A 24846-nucleotide genomic window follows, 5' to 3' on the forward strand; every position below is an offset into this window, starting at 1 on the left:
TGTCATACTACTACTGTCTGCAAGAACAAGAGACTGCGAATTGCCACTTGGAATGTTCGAACCCTGCAGCAAGCTGGTAAGCTAGAAAACGTAAAGTTAGAAATGAAGAGGCTAGAAGTCAGCATCCTAGGCCTAAGTGAAATAAGATGGAAAGGCACTGGAGTATTCCAATCAGATGAACACAAGATGATATACTCTGGTGGAGATAAACATGAAAAGGGTGTTGCAATCATCTTAGACAAAGAAACGTCCAAGAGCCTGCATATCTCAGACAGAATGATGCTAATCAAACTAAAAGGACAACAAAACAACATCTCTATCATCCAAGTATATGCAATGGCAAGCTCAGAGGAAGAAATTGATGCCTTCTATCACTCCCTAGACAAAGCACTAGAAGAATGCAAATCACAAGAAGCCATCATAGTCATGGGTGACTTCAATGCAAAAGTTGGTGAGGGAAGAGAAGACCATATTGTTGGAGACCCAGGATTGGGAGAAAGAAATGAAAGAAGAGAAAAGCTTATATCATGGTGTAAAACAAACAATCAGATAATCACCAACACTTGGTTTAAACAACATCCAAGAAGGAAATGGGCATGGAGAAGCCCAGATGGGAACAATTAAAATCAAATCGACTACATAACCATCAATAACAGATTCAAAAACTCGATAACTCAATCTAAAAGCTACCCTGGAGCAGACTGTGGAAGCAACCACATACCAGTCATTTGCAAAGTGAAAATAAAGATGAGAAAATTAAAGAAACCAAAAAGATCAGAACCACTGGATTATCAACAACTATAAAACAACCCTCATCTGAAAACAGAATACACAATCAAGGTGAAAAACTGTTTTCAATTGCTGCAGGATGAAGGAGGCAAATCTTCCTGGGACATACTGAAGGAATCCATGGTTGTAGCTGCAAAAGAAACCATCCCACGAAAAGAACGGAAAAGTAAGAAGAAATAGATAACTGAAGATATAATACAATTGATGCAACAGAAACAGACGATCAAACTAAGAGACAGCGAAGAATACAAATAACTTGCTAAGACAATAAAAAGAAAATGCAGAGAAACTAAAGACAGATGGCTAAATGAGAAATGCTCAGAGATAGAAATGCTACAAACCCATAACCCTGGAACAAAGTTGATGCACAATAAGATTAAAGAACTAACGGGGAAATTACCTTGCTCAGCAAGTGGATGCATCAAGGCAAAAGACAGCAGCTTAATTATGAACAAAGAGGAAATCCTAAACAGATGGACAGAATATATAAAAGAACTTTTTGAAGACCAAAGTGGAGAAAAACTGAACATAAAGAAGAACCTTGAAGGACCTAGCATTCTAAAATCAGAAATTCGAGCAGCCGTAAATAAAACAAAACATAACAGAGCAACTGGTCCAGACAACATTGCTGTTGAAATGAGACTGGCCTTAGAAGATTTTGGAATAGAGAAAACAACAGAAATAGCAAATGAAATCTATGATCATGGGGAGATACCTGATGATTTAAGTAAATCAGTGTTCATCACACTTCCAAAGAAAGAGGGAGCAACAGAATGTGAGTTACATCATACAATAAGCCTGATGAGCCACGTGGCAAAAATTATTCTCAGAGTAATCATGATGAGAGCAAGACGCTGCGTAAAACCAGAAATCAGTAAAGAACAATGCAGCTTTGTGGAAAACACTGGAAGCAGAAATGCAATTTTCATGCTACGGATTATCTGTGAACGAGCCATCCAGGTACAAAAAGACATCTACCTATGTTCATTGACTATACAAAAGCTTTTGACACTGTCAGACAGCAAGATCTTCTGGAAGTGCTTCAAGATCTTGACATAGATGGGAAAGGTATATGTTTCTTAAGAAACTTATACTGGGACCAGACAGCATCCATCAGAATAGAAGGAGAAGTGAGTGAGTATGTGAATATCATGAGAGGAGTCAGGCAAGGTTGTGTCTTTTCGCCAGACTTATTCAACCTGTATAGTGAAAGTATCTTGAGAAGTATCAAAGACATCAAAGGATTCACAAGTGGAGGCCATAATAATATAAAGGCATCCATTAGTCTTGCGAGACCATGGATCTGCGCCTGGAAAGTCTTCACTCTCCAGGGTGCAGGCCTGGCCAAGGTTGTATGGAAGACCAGCAGTTGCCCATGCTTCAAGTCTCCCCTCTCCACGACACTAATGTTGTCCAAGGGAAGGGCATTAGGACCCATACAGCTTGGCACCAGTGTTGTCGCAGAGCAATGTGTGATTAAGTGCCTTGCTCAAGGACACAACACGTTCCCTTGGCTGGGGCTCGAACTCGCGACCTTCAGGTAGCTAGTCCGATGCCTTAACCACTTGGCCACGTGCCCACACAATTGGAGGCCATAACATAAATAACATCAGATATGCTGATGACATCGTACTAATAGCTGACTCAGAAACAAAACTTCAAGAATTACTCACTATAGTGGCAGCAGAAAGTAATCGCAGAGGCCTCTCAATCAACACCAAGAAGACAGAAAGCATGGTCACCTCCAGAAAGACAAACATCTCACAACGTGTGATCAAGATCGGAAATACAAACGTCAAACAAGTCAACAAATTCAAAATTTTGGCAGCCTAATAACAAGTAATGGCAGGTGCGACACAGATATCAAATACAGAATAGCAATGGCGAAAGAAGCTTTCCAAAAAATGAAGACTATATTAACAGACAGGAAGATGAGCACATACACTAAAAACAGAATACTGCAGTGCTACATTTATTCTATCCTGACTTATGGAAGTGAATGCTGGACCATTTCTCCAGCAATGGAAAAGAGACTAGAAGCAACTGAATTATGGTTCTACAGGAGAACGTTAAAAATATCATGGACCACACACACACATCAAATGAAGAAGTTCTCAGAAGAGCCCAAGCAGTTCGATCACTCGTACCAACGATAAGCGAAAGACAACTCAGGTTCCTAGGACACATCATGCGGAAAGATGAACTAGAAAAACTCATACTCTCTGGAAAGATTGAGGGGAGTAAACCTAGAGGAAGACCTCGGCTTAAGTACATCAAAAGCATAGCCAGGTAGTTACACGTCAAGGAAATGGAAGTCATCCAAAAAAGGAAGGATAGATCTATATGGAAAACCATGGTCACCAAAGGGCGCATCAGATATGGTACCTAGGCAGACAGACAGAAATATTTACAACCTTTAGAGGATTTGACAACTTTGACAAAGTTAGGTGCATGACTCAGTTGACCACTTAAGGTTCTATTTATGTGGTGTGGCCTATTTAGGCTGCTCTATGTGACATTCTTATATCATGGAAAGTCCTTAAGTAATAATCCAAGTTCTTACTATAAAAATTGTCAAAATTGAATAAGGATTTATTTTCATTTAAACTAAGGTCAGTATCCAATCCACAGTACTTACTGCTGATCAGAAATCTACCTCATTTGTTATTTGCACAGATAACTATGCAGAAATTCATGTTCTATATTACCTCTTATAAGATACAGGATAAATGCAAATTCATTTTTCACTTGGATCTGGAATGATTGGCAAAGAAACCTTTTCCAAACAAAAATTCTAACAATAATTTCTAACAAAATGGAAATAATTCATATATAAAGAAGGAGATTTTCTGATTTTCTTTTAAACAGAGTGACAGTTTGCAGATTTTCATTGTGAAGTATCAAGGACCCCTCAAATTTAAAATGTTTTGTACCATATGAGTTTCTAGTTTTATAACCTTATGGTTTAACCCATGGGATTAAATGTTAACTTGTGTTACGTTAATAAATCATATTTATATTGTCTGGTTTGAAAAAAATTTTCAGATACAAAGTTCAACAATTCCTCTTTACAATTTGTTTATAAGATAGCTATATCAAAACTTCATTGCATGGTACTAAATCAGCAAATTCTTCTAACCTTCAGTCGCATAAAAGGCTGCTCCTGATTTGCCTCCTCGGGCTTGCCATGGCATACAGTGGGATAAAGATCGAATGAAGTCATCTTCACTGCTTGCCAAAATCACGTCTCGCATTTTGTGGAATTCTTCGGCATAATAAATTCGACAGTAGAACTTGGCATTGGCGTCTGAAAATTCTATGCGAAGTAGTTTGTAAAAGTTAATGAACATACTCTGGAAATATGCAGTTACATTGGTTACCTTCAAATGTTGTCATCAGACTATGAAAAACTTGTTCTGGTTTTCAGCATGGTCAAAGACCACTATACACCATCTGCTTCCAATGTACTCTAGCTACAGCAATATCACATTAGTTTCCCAACATCATTTGGTTGAGGATTAGGGTAGCAGGCCCAGGGAACATCACTACACACAAGTAACCCTCCACCTCACACAGCACTCTGATTTGCACATTTCCAGTCCCTCATGACCAAGTCAAAACTCTATAAACTCCTGATAACAAAGCAATGGAAAAGTTCCTCCATGAAATGGACTACAGTGACATAAATAGCAAAGGAAAAATTCCTCCATGAAGTGGGCTAGTGTCACAATTAACATGTTCAGATTTTCAAGAACAAATAGGGATGGGTAATAAATGCCAATCTTCTGTGTGATGCAAACATTCCACAGGTCAATAGTATATTTAAAAAAATCATCCATAAATAGGGGAATTAAAGATTGTTTTTTCAGAGGACAGGTGATAACCATGAGTTACTGAAACTGTTGATTTTAAATTAAATGTTATGAGATCAATCCTTTAGAATTAACTATTTAGCCATACAATGTGGAGTAGGCCCTCCTGGTGCTTGCAGCCACACAATGCTCAACAAACCCAATTACCCCTAACCTAATCAAGGGACAATTTACAATGACCAATTAACCTACCAGTGTGTCTTTGGACTGTGGGAGGAAACCCACACATTCCACGGGGAGTATGTACAGAGACTGTAATAGCATTGTGCTAACCACTACGCTATCATGGTGGCCTGTGGTATATAGTTTGCTATATCTTCGTGAAATAGATGATTGTGAATTAAGTTACAAAGTAGCAGCTGATTGAGACTAACTGAAGTCTACAATTCCTTCATGGTTTCTGAGGGAGCTGCTTTAGAACATAAAATAGCTCAGCACAGGAATAGGCTCTTCAGCCCTCAATGCTGTGCAGAACTAGTTAAGCCGGTTCCTTCTCCCTGCACATGTCAATGTCCCTCTATTCCCTGCACATTCATATGACCATCAAAGAGTCTCGTAAACACTTCTATCATATCTGCCTCCACCACATTTCAGCTGTACATTCCAGGCATCAATTACTCAGGAAAAAAAGTTATCTCACTCATCTCCTTTGAACTCCCCCCCCCCCCATCACCTTTAATGCATGCCCTCTACTATTGTACATTTCAACCCATGGAAAAGATACCAGCTGTCCATGCACTGAGATCCACTCCCTACTGAAGTCTCGGTCTGTGGTGTTCAAATCAGGTGACCCTGACCTTTACGAGAAATAGAGAAAAGATCTCCATAAAGCTATGGGAGATGCCAAGAGACAGTACCAGCCCAAAATCAAGTCCAAGACCAGCTAATAGCTGTGCCAGGACTTACATGCTATAATGGACTACAAAATGGTGGGCAGCACTGATGACAATAGCACATCTTTTCCCGATAAGTTTAACTCATTCTATGCACGTCTTAAACAGAAGGGGACTGGTTCATCACCTGCAAACAATTAGTGCAGAAATGAAGTGTCAGCCTGCACTATGCATTCAAATTTCTCAAGTGAGATCTAATCTTGAATCTTCCGATTTGGGGCTACAGCCTTAGCAGTAATCTAAAATGACACAAAACATAAAAGTTGGAGGTATTGGAAAGGAAGATTTGTGTGTACAAGTCAACTAACACTAAAGGTGAGTAGGGTGTACTTGAGGTAGTACTAGCTTCACAAAGAACACTATGCCTGGGTCAGATGTTAGAAACAAAAATGGCACATTAAGGTTTCCCTTCAGAATCTGTTGAAATTAGCACATAAAACTTAAAAGGCAATTTTAAACATAGTTACTTTTCTAACAAATGTATACCTGGCCTTTATCTTCCACATCAATTACTTAGAAGAAAAAGCTCCAGTCCCAGTACACCTCCATCCCCCACCAGGAAGGCCTCCAAGATCTCCGTTTTTTTCTGGACACCAGACCTAACCAGTTCCCCTCCACCATAACTCTCCTCCGTCCAGTGGAACTTATCCTCACTCTAAATAATTTCTCCTTTGACTCCTCCCACTTCCTTCAAACAAAAGGGTTAGCATGGGCACTTGCATGGGTCCCAACTATGCAAGCCTGTTTATCGGCTACGTGGAACAGTCTATGTTCCAAGCCTACACTGGTGACTGGCCTGCACTTTTCCTACACTACATCAACAACTGCATTGGTGCTGCTTCCTGCACATGTACAGAACTCGTCCACTTCATCCACTTTGCCTCCAACTTCCAGCTTGCCCTCAAATATACCTGGTCCATTTCCGATACCTGCCTTCCCTTTCTCGATCTGTCTATATCTCCGGTGACAGCTTATCCGCTGATGTCTATTATAAACACACGAACTCCCACAGCTACCTGGACTATACCTCTTCCCACCCTGTCACTTGTAAAAATGTTATCCCCTTCTCTCAATTCCTCCATCTCTGCTGCATCTGCTCTCAGGATGAGGCTTTTCATTTCAGAACAAAGGAGATGTCCTTCTTTTTGAAAGAAAGGGGCTTTCTTCCTCCACCATCAACACTGCCCTCAACTACATCTCTTCCATTTCACGCACGTCTGCTCTTACCCCACCTTCCCGCCATACTACCAGGGATAGGGTTCCTCTCAGATCTATCACCCCACCAGCCTCCGCATCCAGCACATAATTCTCTGAAAGTTCTGCCACCTCCAATGAGATTCCACCACCAAGCACTTCCTTCCTCCCCCAACCCACTTTCTGCTTTCTGCAGGGATTGCTCCCTATGCGTCTCCCTTGTCCATTTGTCCCTCCCCACCTGCCCCTACACTTCCTCCCTCACTACCATTCAGGTCCCTAAACAGTCCTTCCAGGTGAGCTGACACTTCACCTGAGAGTCTGTTGGGGTTATTTACTGTGTTCGGTGCTCCTAGTGTGCACTCCTGTACATCGGTGAGACCCAATGCAGACTGAGAGACCGCTTTGCCGAGCATCTATACTCCACCCACCAGAACAAGCGAGATCTCCCAGTGGCTGCCGAAGGGTCTCGGTCCGAAATGTCGACTTTACTTTTTTCCATAGATGCTACCCGGCCTACTGAGTACCTCCAGCATCTTGTGTGTGTTGCTAGGATGTTTATTTTTCCCACTATTCCATAATTATACAGCTCAGGAAATCATCATGGAAGAACAGGAACCCTAAATTTCAGTTTCATATAAACGTAATAATACAATAAACTGCATTAGAAACCGGAGTAAGCAATGGCTTCTTTATCGAAGTAAGCTATGGAGCCTTGAACTTAATTTACAATACATTGTTCAGTGTTAAAATAATGCACATGATTAGCCATTAGAAAATCTAAGACATTTAGTGTTGAGTGAAATGAAGAGAAGAGCTCTAACAAAGCACGGTAAATAACCAATAATACTTACGCAGTTCCACATGACTGTTTCCAAGCTGCTTCTTTTGCTTGTCTCCATCACCATCATCTAAAATAAAGCAAAGTACTTAATGAAGGAACAGCAAGTTCTCCCTGGTATGCAGCTGGCGTACAACCCTACATGACGAATGCCAGAAATTGGACTTTTGATTGCAATACAAGTACTAAACTCCAGATAGCATCACAGTTCAGTTTAAATACAACTGCAAACCATGCTTTATAATTCTCTTTCAGTGTTACATACAGGAGAAAAAAAGCAAGTTTAAAATAAATTCACCACTTGTGTTCAAATAGACTAACAAATGTATTCACTTAAACATTTCCAAGTTTATGGTTAAACATTGTTATTAATATATCAAATGTAAAACATTTATAATTTGATATTTTGATATACAAGATCATAGGTTTTATTCAGAACAACTTGAACTTCCTCATTCTATTCAACTGTGGTCAGTTCCAGTTATTGCCATAAGCCACTAAGAGCCTGCCTTATTAATTCACCTAATCCGATTCAGAACACAATTTCAGTAAATAGATTCTTACAATAAACATGTCATTAATTAGCTACAATGTTTACTACTTTAACATAGACTATACTTTGCAACAAATCTAAACTCACAAATCAATTCATTATCAAGCAGTCATCAAGCCCATGTTCTTGTGCAATACACTGCAAACCATATTTAACACAGTAAGGAAGTCCCAAGCACTACAATAGCCACAAGGAGACCAAGCATTAAACAAAACCCAGAAATGTGATTGAATTTAAAATGAGAAGGTTAATCTAATTAGATTTTCAGACCTTGTACAGTAACCAACTTTTAACTGATTATTGCAAAAAAAACTTTTTGAAATCCTCAGTCTCCTTAGGAGTAGACAGACTGCTCTTTTACTTGATGGTTTTGATCAAATATAGTTGGTGTAGCTATGCTATGCTACATAACTTGTTCATAGAACAAAGAAGTACTTTTCAGCTTAGAGTGTTATGAAAGGCTTCCTGTTTTGAATGCTAACAACAGGAATTCTGCAGATGCTGGAAATTCAAGCAATACACATCAAAGTTGCTGGTGAACGCAGCAGGCCGGGCAGCATCTCTAGGAAGAGGTACAGTCGACGTTTCAGGCCGAGACCCTTCGTCAGGACTAACTGAAGGAAGAGTTAGTAAGAGATTTGAAAGTGGGAGGGGGAAGGGGAGAATATTTTGTATCTCCCCCTCCCCCTCCCACTTTCAAATCTCTTACTAACTCTTCCTTCAGTTAACTCTTCCTTCAGTTAGTCCTGACAAAGGGTCTCGGCCTGAAACGTCGACTGTACCTCTTCCTAGAGATGCTGCCTGGCCTGCTGCGTTCACCAGCAACTTTGATGTGTTGCTGTTTTGAATGCTGTAAGTTTTCAATTATATTTTTAAAAAGTATTTTTTAAGTAAGCATCAATGCATCAATTTGGTGACAATGAGGTTCAATCAGCTATCATGTAACTGGAGAATAATTTATAGAACCAGAAATATTTATTTTGTTTTAAACTGATGTGGTCAGAGTAATGTAAATTCACCCCTTTGAAAGTGAAATTCTTGGTTTAAATGATAAACAGCAAACTGAGCTTTCTTATATCCTGGTTTGGTGTCTATTAGAATTCTTCAATGTGATTAGCTGCTCAGTTAGCTGGTTGATATCATAGTTACTGGATACCAGGGAACCCCTTGATGCTGCTTGAAAACAACTGACAACTGATGAGGGGGAACTCCATGTCACAGAGATCACTAGGTTTCTATAAGCACATTTCTTCAAGGTCAGCCATCACTTTATAGCCAACTACAAAATCTTAGAAGTTATGTATACATGTTTAGAGGAAGTGTTAGATTCCAATGGTTTACTGACATTATCCATATAACCATATATTTTTGGTTGATATCTAAAGCATGACCAAGAAATTTTCTAGTGAAATTACTAAAAGTACATAAGAAATTTACTTCTTTATTGCACATAAAAATAAACCAATATCATGATATGCACAGTTTTTTTTACAATCTTCAATTTTCAGAGAAGAGTTGAAACCAAGGGTTGGCAGAGCATGAATCAAGAATGTTAGTGTGGAGAAATGCAAACATAGACCACCTACACTTAAGAAACAACTTACTGATAATCTAAATTGAGTTAGTACCACCTTTAAAAAAAAACAAAGTGGAGGCAAATTTGCTTTCAGAGTCAAGGAAGCTTACCCTCTTATTAAAAAGAATTTTATATTTTATCAGGAGACGCAGAGTCAGTATGGATAGAACTGAGAAATTCTAAGGGTAGAAGGACCCTAATGGGAGTTGTCTACAGGCTCCCAAACAGTAGTCTGGATGTAGGGTGTAAGTTGAATCAAGAGTTAAAATTGGCATGTTGCAAAGGTAATGCTACAGTTGTTATAGGGGATTTCAACATGCAGGTAGACTGGAGGAATCAGGCTGGTACTGGACCCCAAGAAAGGGAGGTTGTGGAGTCCCTCCGAGATGGATTCTTAGAACAGCTTGTACTGGAGCCTACCAGAGTGAACGCAATTCTAGATTTAGTGTTGTGCAATGAACCGGATTTGATAGAGGTAAAGGAGCCATTAGGAGGTAGTGACCATAATATTATAAGTTTTAATCTACAATTTGAGAGGGAGAAGGGAAACTCGGAAGTGTCAATATTACAGTTGAACAAAGGGAACTATGGTGCTATGAGGGAGAAGCTGGCCAAAGTTCAATGGAACAATACCCTAGCAGGGATGACAGTAGAACAGCAATGGCAAGTATTTCTGGGAATAATGCGGAAGGTGCAGGATCAGTTTGTTCCAAAGAGGAAGAAAGATCCTAAGGGGAGTAAGGGGAGGCCGTGGCTGACAAGGGAAGTAATGGACAGTATAAAAATAAAAGAGAAGTATAACACAGCAAAGATGAGTGGGAAGCCGGAGGATTGGTAAACTTTTAAAGAGCAACAGAAGGTAACTAAAAAGGCAATACGTGGAGAAAAAATGAGGTACGAAGGTAAACTAGCCAGGAATATAAAGGAGGATAGTAAAAGCTTCTTTAGGTATGTGAAAAGGAAAAAAATAGTTAAGACCAAAATTGGGCACTTGAAGACCGAAACGGGTGAATTTATTATGGGGAACAAGGAAATGGCAGACGAGTTGAACAGGTACTTTGGATCTGTCTTCACTAGGGAAGACACAAACAATCTCCCAGATATAATAGTGGCCAAAGGACCTAGTGTAATGGATGAACTGAAAGAAATTTATATTAGGCAGGAAATGGTGTTGGATGGACTGCTGGGTCTGAAGGCTGATAAGTCCCCGGGACCTGATGGTCTGCATCCCAAGATACTTAAGGAGGTAGCTTTAGAAATCGTGGACGCATTGGTAATCATTTTCCAGTGTTCTATACATTCAGGATCAGTTCTTGTGGATTGGAGGATGGCTAATGTTGTCCCTCTCTTCAAGAAGGGAGGAAGAGAGAAAACAGGGAATTATAGAACGGTTAGCCTGACGTTGGTGATGGGAAAGATACTGGAGTCAATTATAAAAGATGAAATTACGACACATCTGGATAGCAGAAACAGGATCGGTCCAAGTCAGCATGGATTTACAAAGGGGAAATCGTGCTTGACTAATCTTCTGGAATTTTTTGAGGATGTAACTATGAAAATGGACAAGGGAGAGCCAGTGGATGTAGTGTACCTGGACTTTCAGAAAGCCTTTGATAAAGTCCCACATAGGAGATTAGTGGGCAAAATTAGGGCACATGGTATTGGGGGCAGAGTACTGACATGGATTGAATAGTGGCTGGCTGACAGAAAACAAAGAGTAGCGATTAATGGGTCCCTTTCGGAATGGCAGGCAGTAACCAGTGGGGTACCGCAGGGTTCAGTGCTGGGACCGCAGCTATTTACAATATATATTAATAATTTAGATGAGGGAATTAAAAATAACATTAGCAAATTTGCCAATGACACAAAGCTGGGTGGCAGTGTCAAATGTGAGGAGAATGTTATGAGAATGCAGGGTGACTTGGGACAGGCTGGGTGAGTGGGCAGATGCATGGCAGATGCAGTTTAATGTGGATAAATGTGAGGTTATCCACTTTGGTGGTAAGAACAGGAAGGCAGATTATTATCTAAATGGAGTCAAATTAGGAAAAGGGGAAGCACAACGAGATCTAGGTGTTCTTGTACATCAGTCACTGAAAGCAAGCAGGCAAGTACAGCAGGCTGTGAAGAAAGCTAATGGCATGCTGGCCTTCATAACAAGGGGAATTGAGTACAAGAGCAAAGAGGTTCTTCTGCAGCTGTACAGGACCCTGGTGAGACCACACCTGGAGTACTGTGTGCAGTTTTGGTTTCCAAATCTGAGGAAGGACATTCTTGCATTTGAGGGAGTGCAGCGTAGGTTCACAAGGTTAATTCTCGGGATGGCGGGACTGTCATATGTCGAAAGATTGGAGCGACTGGGCTTGTATACTCTGGAATTTAGAAGGCTGAGAGGGGATCTTATTGAAACATATAAGATTATTAAGGGATTAGTCACGCTGGAGGCAGGAAGCATGTTACCGCTGATGGGTGAGTCCAGAACCAGAGGCCACAGTTTAAGAATAAGGGGTAGGCCATTTAGAACGGAGTTGAGGAAAAACTTTTTCACCTAGAGAGTGGTGGATGTATGGAATGCTCTGCCCCAGAAGGCTGTGGAGGCCAAGTCTCTGGATGCTTTCAAGAAAGAGATGGATAGAGCTCTTAAAGATAGTGGAATCAAAGGTTATGGGGATAAGGCAGGAACTGGATACTGATTGTGGATGATCAGCCATGATCACAGTGAAAGGTGGTGCTAGCTCGAAGAGTCCAATGGCCTACTCCTTCACCTATTGTCTATTTTTGGCCAAAGGATAAGCATAGTTCAATCTTCTGTTAGAGCACTTCAACACATATACAAAGATGTAATGTGAAAATTAAAGACAGACAGTCAAAGGAAAGAGAAAATAACAGAGAGAGAGAGAATACAAATAGGTTTTGAAAATAATTCAATATATGTTATACAGTGCACCAATAAATGGCATTTATATTACAGATGGCCTAGGGGAATATTTTTCAACTTTTGGGGAACTTAATAACATGACTAATAAGTAGAGTATTGGAAACAACAAGGGAAACTCCCATTTCACATTATCATTAATTCACAGCATTCAACACTTGTATTTTCATCACCGCCCCGCCCCCCCATGGTACCAGTGGGAAATATGAGTTGTTTCCAGATATGGTATTAGTACAGTCACTTTGCAAGAATATGAACAGAAACATATATTGTTAGCAATACAGAGGTTAAAAGGGCATATGAATTGGTTTAGTGTGTCAGTGACCAGGACTTCACTGTACCTTGTGACTCTTCAGCATGGTTCTCTGCCCCTTCTCTCCCTGATTGTGTGACCTGGAAATAAGCACTATCTGCACCTTGTAAAGTTTCTTTTCTCTGTATGGACAGATCAGGGCTTCTACCCCCTGAACCTCGAAAAAATGATAAAACTCCAGAAGTCTTTTTTGCTAGAAAAGAGCAATAACATTTTTTTATATTTGTATAAAATTTCTACTTCAATTTTGTTCAACTTTTGCCAAGAACTAAAAGCAAGCCAGCAGCTAATGATAGCAAAGAAAAAAAACTATGGTGCTGCTGAATATTTAATGCTATAAAGCTCTCAAAAATAGGAAATGCATCTAAAGAAGCTTTCAAAGTAAACTTACTCGTCTGTTCAGAATCAGAACTGCGATTCCCTTGATTGCTGCTACTTTCCAAGTGTCTTGCAGGACTATTGGCCTTTGGTCTATCTGCATTACTGAAATAAGGAAGAGATGAAGGATGAAAGTGGACCATTTGATGTTTATCTTCAAAATATATAAAATATGATAATTTCACAAAATATCCATAGCTGGATCTCTCTTTATGAAACAAAATTAATTCAAATTCAACACTCATTTGCACTGAAACTATTGATATTTATTTTAAGACCATTTCAGCAATATCTGTCCCGGAATTGTGCTGAAGACTGCAGCTTTCCATCAGAGTATAGAGTTTGCTACCCTGCTGTACCAGGTTATACAGAAATTATATTCTAAATCACGACATTATTTAAATTTTTAAAAATTGAAAATAAATATGCAGCACAAATCAAAATAATTTGAAAGTATAGAAGTAAGATCAAGAACCAAATGCCCATGTGATTGAAACTAATGGGTCACATTAAAGATCCATTTAAAGCATTAAACATGAATGTATTGAAAAAACCTGAACACCATTGTGTCACATCTACAAAAGAACAGTAATGTTGATAAACAGAAATAGTAAAAAACGCATCTCTACTTCCATTCCCTTGACCCCAAGCACAATTACTTTGTTTGCTGCATGGTCTCATCACTTCCACTCTTCACTGATTCTCGTCCAAGTTCTTCAACAGCATTCTTGTATTCCTTACAGCTGCAAGAGATACTCGGAAGTTAAAAGCTAGAATTCACACAAATTATGGGGTGGGGTGGGGTGCGGTGGGGTGGGGAAGAGAATTATTTAACATTTAAAACTGTACCTGAGTGCAAATGCAATGATAGAACTTGGCTCCTTCTCACACACAGTAATCGGGACACGCTCATGTTCCCACATAAGGTAATGCTTATCTGGATCACTAATAAAGAGCATTGTAAACAAGTGGTTACACCATTTTGCTACAAGTAATTATTATGCTATTATCCACATGATCCTGACATTGCACTGAATATGTTCATTCTGAACACATAAAACAATACTTCAAATTGCTTTGAAATATTAGCAGTTTCTCTGGAGTATAGTGTGCCATAGTACATCTGGTATACTTAGAGTTAATTGGGAAGTAGGCTACGTTTCACTTCCACATCTGTGATTAATTACACTGCCTAATTATTTCCCACATTTGTTCATCAGTGCAAGTTGACTTATGAAGTAAGATATTTCAGGCTTGCTATTGGCATTCTTGTGATCAACTGTCATCGGCTGATGAATAGTACTCCATAAAAATTATACTAATGTGATCAATGGATACATTCTAATAAACAAACACTTTTATACTCTGTATTGAATAAAGTTTTTTAAGAAAAACAGAAAAAAAGTCCCAAACCTCAAGGTATATTTTCCAATTTTCACCTTCTTAATTACAAATGATGATTACCAAAACACAGGAATGAAATTCAGAAAGACATGATGCGAATTATCATCTGGTTGTTTTTAAGTTGAAAAGTTTAGCTTATTTTGAAAGGAACAAAACTTACAATGGGAAAGGAATGGGGTTGTAGCTGCTTCCTGGAAGTAAATTTGCAAAAATGGCCTTCATTGTTGACTTTTCTTTCACTTGACTGTCACTGGAGCCCAAAAGATGTCCATCATATACATCTGCAAACATTAATGCAACCTGTTCAAGTTAATTATTCTAAAAACTCTAGCATGTGAACAGAAGACAATGGAATGATATCAAACTAGAAAATACACCTATCCATTATATTCCCCTCGTTATTTCCGCCAGAATTGACTTCTACTGAATGCAAACTAAATATGCAGCAGTACATGTCGTCATTAGTATTCAAAATCCAGCAAAGTAAATCAACATTCCAAAACGCATTCAAATCTTTAGCTCTGATAAAATTAGCTCTCTGAGGGCTTCACTTTACCTCAAGCTTTTCTAACTACAGCACAAGGTGCATCAAAGAATTTACATTATTTACATTGAGGCCATTAACTGTAGATACGAGTCAGTCCTCATCAGAGGACAAGAGCTGGAGAGGGTCAGCAACTTCAAATTCCTCGGTGTTACTATTTCACTGGAATTGTCCTGGGCCGAGCATTTGAGTGTAATTATGAGTGCCACAAAAAAGCAGCATCCATCATCAGGGACCCTCACCACATAGGACATGCTCTCTTCTCCCTGCTGCCCTCAGAAAGGTACAGGAGCCTCATGACTCACACCACCAAGTTCAAGAACAGTTATCACCCGTCAGCCATCAGGACTTTCAACCAAAGGGGATAACTTCACTTGCCCCATCATTGAAATGTTCTCACTTTCAAGGGAAGGGTAAGATGAAGGAACACATACCCATTCTCATAGAGGGATCTGAAGTGGAAAGAGTGAGTAGTTTCAAGTTCCTGAGTGCCGAGATCTCCAAGGACCTAACCTGGTCCCAACATATCGATGCAGTTACAAAGAAGGCAAGACAGCATCTATACTTCATTAGGAGTTTGAAGAGATTTGATACATCAACAAATACACTCAAAAACTTCTATAGGTGTACCATGGAGAGCAATCTGACAGGCTGCACCACCATCTGGTATGTGGGGGCTACTGCACAGGACAGAAAGAAGCTACAGAAGGTTGTAAATTTAGTCTGCTCCATTTTGGTACTAGCCTACAAAGTACCCAGGACATCTTCCGGGAGCAGCGACTCAGAAAGGCAGTGTCCATTATTAAGGACCTCCAGCACTCAAGGCATCCCCTCTGCCATCCGATTCCTAAATGGACGTTGAACCCATGAATATTACCTCACTTTTTAAATACATATTATTTCTGTTTTTTGCACGATTTTTAATCTATTTAATATACGTACACTGCAATTGATTTACTTATTTATCTATTATTTTATTTGTTTTCCTCTTCTTCTGTATTATGTATTGCATTGAACTGCTGCCGCTAGGTTAACAAATTTCACGACACATGCCAGTGATAATAAACCTGATTCTGATTCGTTTCATGTTCTCCATATTTATTGCTTATTTACTTATCATTTTTTTTTGTATTTGCACAGTTGCATTTTTCACACTGGTTGAACATCCAAGTTGGAACAGTCTTTCATTGATTCTATTATGGTTATTATTTTATGGATTTAATGAGTATGCCCACAAGGAAATGAATCTCGGGATTGTATATGGTGAAATATATGTACTTTGATAATAAACTTACTTTGAACTTTTAACTTTGAATCACACAGCATTTAAACATTACATTCATGGTTATCCAAGGTTGTGAGCACCCAGAAGTACAAAGATAACCAAAGCATATGCAACGATTTAGTTGAAAGACCATTAATCGTTAATTCATTAACAGAATTCTGGACTTCTAACAAATTTGCAGCAACGAAACCACTACTCTGTTCATTTGCATCCAATACTGTATATGCACAGACAAACCAATCCAAAAAAAACCATGTTGGCCTTCAAAATTTGTTCTCTATATGTCTGTGTGCATGTGCCAGTGGTTGGGAGTGCACATGAGAGGGTGTACCCATGCTTGGGAGTGTTTATGCAAGTGTCCATTAAAGGCTTTGTAAGTATGTTTGAGGGGTGACCTCAATGAAACCTATCGAATGGTGAAAGGCCTTGATAGAGTGGATGTGGAGAGGATGTTTCCTATGATGGGTGCTTCTAAGACCTCAGGACGCAGCCTCAGAATAGAGGGGTGTCCTCTTAGAACAGAGGTGAGGAGGAATTTCTTTAGCTAGAGAGTGGTGAATCTGTGAAATTCTTTATCACAGGCAGCTGTGGAGGCCAAGTCTTAATGGTCAGGCCATGAAAGGGTATGGAGAGAAAGCAGGAGATTGGGGCTGAGAGGAAAATTGAATCAGTCATGATGAAATGGTAGAACAGACTTGAAGGGCCAAATGGCCTAATTCTCCTCCTATATCTTATGGCCTTATAAAGTGGGAGTGTGCACTTGCTACTGAGAATTTGAAAATAACGTTTGCATTTAAGAGTGCTTAAGTTGAGATTTGAGAGTGTGTGAGAGCATCTGTAAGTTGCCAATCTGGGCTTTTGGAGTGCTATCCACTAATATTTTATTAACAAATGGACTGAGAGGCATATTTCTCTTGTACACACCTCCCTGAATTGTGATGTTATGTTGGCTACAATGAGATATGTTGAATGTGGGTAAGTAACATCCTAGAAAAGCAGGTTGGATTCAAATTCCATATCCATAAAGAATAGCTCAAAGTTACTAAAATAACCTGGTTCTCTAGGGCTGCTCTAAATGTATTCAAAACCTGACTAGCAAAAGTGCAACTATATCACTTAAGTTGAAAATAAAATGTTCATACCATCAACATAATTGCTATCTTGGTCATTGGTAATAGACACAGTAGGAATGACAGGCCCAGCAGTTAGTTGTTCTGTGTGGACATCTGGAGTGCAGGGTAAATGAGAGCTGCCATTGCTCATAGAGGATACAGCAGTTGCCATATTAGTCAGTAAGCGATCCTCTGAAAAATACATATTCACAAACTATGGCTTAAACATTTGATGCAACTGAATACATTGCTAAATTTCATAAATTAGTATATTGAACATGAATAAATTTGAAATAAAAATTTAGCAAAATATGGAGATTAAATTTACAGACTTGTTTCAAAAAATGAATATTTTATTCACATAAAAGAGAGATGATTGATAATAAGAACTAAGTTAGGGATTAGAATATCATTACTGTGCCGCAGAGATAAGCAAAATGCTTGGTGTTGATACAACAGATCGTAAAGGGATATCTCATTCCATTTTAAGTTCCCCAGAGATCGAGGGGAAACAACTTCAAGAGTCGGTGATGATTTAACACTTCAAAACAACACACACACACACACACACACACAGTTTTGTTTCTGGTCAGTTCTGCTTCCAGAAACTAATCATCTTTGAGAGCTTCCAAAGAAGCTAGTGACTAATCCAATATTCTGCCCACCTAAAGTAGAGCACACGTACTGTTTACACTTGGTTCATCCAATCCCAGGGATAGGTGCAATTGGCAGAGCCAAGGTTGAGAAAATGAATAACAAAACCTAGAAATGTGATCGGCCAAAACAAAATAGCTTATCAGTATCAATAAAGCTTCTTGCAGTTTTTAAAAAAAAAGCAAATATAAATGACTGAACAACGGATAAATTGCAGCATCTGTGCAATGAATTATCTCAAACCAAACAGTAGCAATCTACAGGTCAGTAAGGTGGCTTTCTTGATTTCAGGCATGATTAACAGGCATCACAGTAGCACACTGTTGGCATAATGCTAAATGCTACTGCATCACATTCAATTTCACCACCGTTAGTAAGGAATTTATATGTTTTCCCCGTGACTGTGTGGGTTTCCTCCGAGTACTGCAGATTCCTCCCACATTCTGAAGACGAATGATTTAGTAGGTTAGTTTGTCACATGAGTGTAACTGGGCAGTGCAGACTCATTGGGCCTGAAGAGCCTGTTACAATGCTATATCTTTAAATGAAAACAAATAAAGATTTATAGATTTAATGCAGGGAGACCTCAATAATAGTAGCTTGTGATTTTAATTCAGTCACGATTATGGATCACTTACAGTTATCTGATTTTAAAAAAGGTAAATCAAACCTCTATCTCCATTCTGTTGTCCTGAAGAAGAATTTCGTGGTGAAGAGTCCAGTGTACTGCTCTATGAAAAGGCAATAAATTACACCATTAAACAAAGGAGGAATTTACATTTTTCAGATCCAAAGTTAACTCAAAAGTTAAATTATACTAGTTAATTTTTCTTAAGCAAATACAAAACACTATTTAGAATGTGCGATGCACTTTATTAAACATTGAAACTGTGTGTCTCAATGATACAAATAGGAAGAATGATGACCCTAAAACCACACAAGGCAGCAAAATAAAACCAAAATTACCAACAGTACAAGCAGCCCACCTCATGGGCCTGAAATATTGACTCAGTTTTTCTTTCCACAGATGCTGCTTGACTTGCAGAGTGTTTCTGGTTGTAATCTAAAATGACAAGCATTTTGCACAAAAGGAGCCTTGAGCAATCAACATTCACAAAATGCTGGAGGAACTCAGCAGGCCAGGCTACATCTATGGAAAAGAGTAAACAGTCGCCGTTTTGGGCCGAGACCCTTCATCAAATGCTGAGCTGTTGCAACGTTTTGTGTATGTTACTTTGAACTTTCAGTATCTGCAAATCTCCTCGTGTTTGAAGAATCAACATATTTTGAGTTGAGTTTGCAATACAAAAATCGGACTGGACAGCTGTAAAGCCACTGCTTCACCGTGGCCAAGATCCAGGTTGAATCCTGGCCTCTGGTGCAATCTGTACAATGTCACTACGACCATGTAGGTTTCCACCCTCATCCTAAGGACGTGCAGGTTGGCTGCCGGAATTTATACACCCTACTGTATAAATGATAGTTTCGTTTCTGCGCTGTTTCACTCTATATGAAAGTTGATCATTTCCCAAACAAGCAAGTTGTGACTGCAGAAAATACAGTTACAGATTGTTGTTTTATAACCCACTGCTACCATGCTTAGTTTTTAGAATGCATTCTCAGGAAAAATGGCGTGAATGGAAATATAGCCTGAACAGATCAATATGGTATCATAAACACACTCAATGGCTACTTTATTGGATACATGTGTACATCTGCTTGTTAATGCAAATGTCTAATCAGCCAATCATGTGGTAGCAACTCAAAGCATAAAAGACTGCAGACATAATCAAGCAGTTTAGTTGTTCAGACCAAACAGGAGGAAGAAATGTGATCTGAGTGACTAACTGTGGATTGATTGCTGGTTTGAGTTCCGTATCAGGAAGCTGGTAGAAAACAATGCTAAAAGTTTGGTTAAGTGCTCTGGTGAAGGCTGGTGCTCTCACAACAATAAAATAGTTCATAGCTAATTGTGGAGTTAACCATGAGGCAATAAGCAACGGATGTCTTTAGGAGCCGTGTTGATCAGCTGTAGTCAGGGGTGCATTCTGGCAAAGAAGAGGAGTGTGAATCACTGATTGGGACAAAGTACTGTTCACTGTGTGTTGGCATACTTTTCATAACCATGCATTGCGTTAGTTTGCAACTTTGACCTCCCTCTCATTTTTTTCGCCTGCTTAGTTCCCTGCAGTCCAAAGATTTCTCTATGGCAACAACATCATCTGCCAACAACCATACTGTGCTGATCAGAGAGAAATCTCTGGAACTACACTGTGCCATACAGCTAATTGAAGTATGGGAGAGACAGCAACTTCTGTCACATCTAATAGTTGGCGACAAGGAGGACTGTGGGATCAAGGCAGCCTATCATCACACTGAGCAGCCTCTGCCAGTCCTCAGCAAATGCCCACTGTCTCAAAGCAGCCCACCATCATCCCTGAACCCTGCACTGCTCACCACTTACAGGCAGAGTCTACATGCTGCCTCTGTGGTTTACTCCACACTGAGTTATGTGGTAATGTGATCAGGGTCTCATTGCTGCACCACAGAATGCAGATCAAGTCTTTCCAATGTACAGAAACAGTACTTGTGGATGCCCAGACTCCAGGACCAAGAGTACGCTAACAAATCAGTGTTTGGCAGACAAATATTACACCGGGCACCAATGTTAAAGAATGCCCTCTGCACCATTGCAATCACTGAAATTACTAAAAAGTAGCTGAGAAGTGTATCTATCCTTCAGATGTTCATCAGCTTTTCCTTGAGCTTTTAAGGGTAGAGGGAATGAGAAGTCACCTCAGTGGAACTGGGCACTGTATTAAACAGTATCTAAACCCTAAATGCAAATTGAGAGAAATATATGTTATGATAGTGATTATTAAAAATAATCACTCTGTAAGATGCTCAGGCTTATTCATATTGTTTCAATTAATCAAATTGAATACCTTTGTTTCTTCTGATGATCTTAATCTACCAGGACTTGGTGGTACTACTGGCTTCTTTCGTCCTTTCTCTTGCTGAAATAAATCCTGTAGTCTAAAATAAAATATTTTTTAAAGAATCGTGGTATTGTGTTATAAAGCTAAATAGCCAAAATTGTTAAACTATGAAAAATGTGACAAAATACCAACACTTTGGGAATTGCATGACCAAAAGCACATGCATAATAGTTACTTATTAATTAAAAACTAATACTTATTGATTGTAGCACAGAATGATACAGCTGGTAGAGTGTTTGCCTCACAGTGCCAGAGGCCTGGATATAATCCTGACCTCTGTGCTTTGTTTGCAAGCTCTCCCTATGACTGCATGGGTTTCCTATGGGTACTCTGTAAGAGACATGCGGGCTGGCAGCGTAAATGGCCTTAGTGATATTGCCCCTAGTATATAGGCAAGTGGTAGATTTTGGGAGCAGTTGTTAAGAATGCAGGAAGAATTTAAAAAGTAAGATTAATAAAGAATTAGTGTAAATTGACAGTTGATGCAGACTCAGAGGGCTGAACAACCTGTTCTAAGCTTTACCTCTGTATGACCCTAGCAGGTTGTATTACAGAAAAATAACATCTCTTTATATCCTGCTTCTTCCCGGTTCATAAAATTGCAGAGTAACACAGACTTAATACAAATATTTTCTTTAGCCTAAGTATAATACAATTGCTTATCAAAGAATCTCTCTGAAACATTCAAATATGTCATTCATGATTAATCTCACCTATTATTCCAAGCCTGTAAAAGTTCACATAAGTTCTGCTTCTTGGTAATTAAGCAATCATTCACAAATAGCAACTGTTGACAGTTGTCAATTGGAGAGGACAGCAATCTTGCCTGCGTCTTCTCGAACCAGTTTCGAAACTCTGCCTCTTCCATCTATATCAACAAATGCACTTTAGTCTCCAGAAGAAAAGGAAGAATTGTTTTAAATGTAATTTTACACATACAATTATCAAATATAGGAAGATGTTAAATTACCTCTTTCTGTGCAAACAAATCTTCAATTTTTTCTTCTCTTGTTTTGTTGAATGTGTCAGTTTTCAGAGAGACAAGACGATCATCTACAGTTGAATAAATCTGCGATACTCTAAATAATAGCAAATTCTTTTGTTAGCAATTAGCTTAATCAAGCTATCCCTCAACAAACAGAAAGAACTGTTTTAACAATCAAATTCAAACTTACTTTTGTGAAAAGTCTTTCAAATCCTGCATAATCAGCTGCTTTGATGGGATTTGATGTTTAATGTATATTTCAAGTGGCGGAAGGCAAATTTCAAGCATTCTAATTGGGGAATAGCTAGAAAAATTTTTAAAAATTAGCATTTCCCAACCAGCTGTAATAGCAAATCTATTTTATATTTAGTTTCAAAGTAGGAATGAAATTATACATATTTAACATGGGACCAAATTAAAACACAGAAAAAACTGTACCATAAAACAACACAAAAGAAAAAAACCAAAAGCACTACAATCTTGCTGCTCAAAGTCGATAGGTAGAACTACTTGGGTGAAATACTGCCCAAGACCACATGTAATTGCAGAAAGCCATGAACTATCAAGCAAACCAGTCTCCCTTCCATTGACTTTGTCTACACTTCTCAATGCCTCAGGAACGTGGTCAAAATAATCAAGAACCCTCCCACATGGTCATTCTCTCTTCTCCCCTCTGTTGGGCTTGAGAACATGTAGCATCGGGCTCAAGGATGGCTACTCTACCGCTGATACCAGACTCTTGAATGGACCTTTCATACAATTTTAAAAAAACTCTTGGTCCCCCAATCTACCTCCTTGAGGACCTTGCACTTTATTTATCTAGCTACACTGCACTTGCTCTTTCACTGTACACTCTATCTGCATTCTGGCTTCCTTTCAACTACCTTGATGCATTAATGTCTGGTATGATTCGTCTGGACGACACACAAAGGTATTTTGATACAAGTGACAATAATAAATCTAAACCAGTGTAAGTGAAGGGTGTGAGTTAAAGTTCCTTTACTGTCAGGGAACAAGAAGCTTTGGCAAGAAGAGCAAATTAAAGCTTGGTAAGATTAGATTTTCTTGGAAAATAGGAAAATGTCTACAAATAGTTAACTGCTGAGAGGTGCCAAATGGAGAACGTGGCAAACAAGTCCGAAATACCTCAGACCAGTTTCTGTAACTCTGCTTGTTCTAGCTACATCAACATACAGGTGTATCTACATCAATACCTCAGTCGCACAAAGAATGAAAAAGAGACGCTGGCATTGTGTCGAATTCTCTAATCAGACTGTTGTGAAGATGTTATCAGGTATATCTAGATCCACCCACCTGGTTTCACCCATCACCTCCCAGCTAATCCTCCTTCCCCTACCTCCACCTTTTTTATTTTAGCATCTTCCCCCTTCCCTTCCAGTCCTGAAGAAGGATCTCATCCCGAAACATCGACTGTTTATTCATTTCCATAGATGCTGCCTGACCTGCTGAGTTCCTCCAGTATTTTGTCTGTGTTGCTCTGTATTTCCAGCATCTGTAGAATCGTGTGTTCAAGATTCAAAATTGTTTAATGTAATTTCCAGCGCACAAGTGTAAAGGAGAACAAAATCATCGCTACATCTTTAGTTGCATTGCTTAGTTGAAAATTTTAAAATTCTAATATCAATTAAAGTTGATTTCACTTCATACCCAAGATTGATGTCAAGATAATTCCATTCTTAATAATCAGAATCTCACTTAATGCAATTTCGCAAGTTACTGGAATGAAAGGCCAAAGATTCTTTATACTTGTCACTTTTCTTATCTTAAGACCTTACTACCAAATGAGCACTGATTTAAAGCGTTGAAGAAGGTTTATATACTTACTCAACCAAAAGATGGTTTTATGCAATTTAAAAATGCAAGATTGTTTCTAGAAAATATTGATAGCAGTTTAGTGTAAGTTGCAGATTGATCTATTTCCATTACCTGAAAGATGCAACCATCTGATTATAGGAGAAATACTGATGATAATCATGATGCATTGAATGACCACAAGGTTCTACGTTTGCTCTTCGGGTATACTGATGGCCATAGAACCTTAATTCCAGATACTTAGCAAAGGACATGGACCATGAGTCCCTGGACAGTGGAACCACTGGAGTTACCTATGATGATAAACAATATATTACATGGGGAAAAAAAAACAAAAATCTACTCCCTATAGAAAATCTAAGAGAATACTATTTAATCCTACATTATGCAGTATGTTTTTAATACAAAATTATCTCTGGAAAAATGGTAACGTCCTTTGTACCTGTTTACATATTTTACACCACGAATAAGTCAGTATTGTGTGTTGATAGCCAGGAACAGGAGAATCAAGCTCTTTTAGTACAATCTGTACACAGCCATTGCCATGTACAAAACGTCGTATATGGTGCACCATAGGTGTTTCACAGAACATGCTGGGACACTGATAGGATGGTCTGAAAAGAACAATAAATGAAAAGTATGATACATCTTAAATATTTAAAACCATATAGATTTAAAACCAAAAT

The 24846-nt window shown here is 38.9% G+C and overlaps 1 protein-coding gene across 4 annotated transcripts in view; it reads right to left on the reverse strand.

The window, feature by feature from the left end:
- The window catches only part of pikfyve (phosphoinositide kinase, FYVE finger containing), a 132090-nt gene that overhangs the window by 8159 nt on the left and 99085 nt on the right, over positions 1 to 24846 (reverse strand). For 3 of the 4 annotated variants that reach the window (XM_072261533.1, XM_072261530.1, XM_072261531.1), the window contains 15 exons: positions 24603 to 24774; positions 24275 to 24453; positions 22518 to 22631; positions 22313 to 22421; positions 22056 to 22210; positions 21289 to 21379; positions 19014 to 19074; positions 17720 to 17881; positions 14909 to 15029; positions 14194 to 14289; positions 14004 to 14087; positions 13358 to 13449; positions 12995 to 13159; positions 7603 to 7659; positions 3929 to 4105 (listed from right to left, as the gene is read on the reverse strand). In XM_072261533.1, the coding sequence (XP_072117634.1) occupies positions 3929 to 4105; positions 7603 to 7659; positions 12995 to 13159; positions 13358 to 13449; positions 14004 to 14087; positions 14194 to 14289; positions 14909 to 15029; positions 17720 to 17881; positions 19014 to 19074; positions 21289 to 21379; positions 22056 to 22210; positions 22313 to 22421; positions 22518 to 22631; positions 24275 to 24453; positions 24603 to 24774 (1835 nt within the window). The remainder of the gene's footprint in view (positions 1 to 3928; positions 4106 to 7602; positions 7660 to 12994; positions 13160 to 13357; positions 13450 to 14003; positions 14088 to 14193; positions 14290 to 14908; positions 15030 to 17719; positions 17882 to 19013; positions 19075 to 21288; positions 21380 to 22055; positions 22211 to 22312; positions 22422 to 22517; positions 22632 to 24274; positions 24454 to 24602; positions 24775 to 24846) is intronic. The other variant, XM_072261532.1, reaches the window with a different exon arrangement.

Source organism: Mobula birostris, chromosome 6, assembly GCF_030028105.1.
Source record: "Mobula birostris isolate sMobBir1 chromosome 6, sMobBir1.hap1, whole genome shotgun sequence".
NCBI lineage: Eukaryota > Metazoa > Chordata > Chondrichthyes > Myliobatiformes > Myliobatidae > Mobula > Mobula birostris.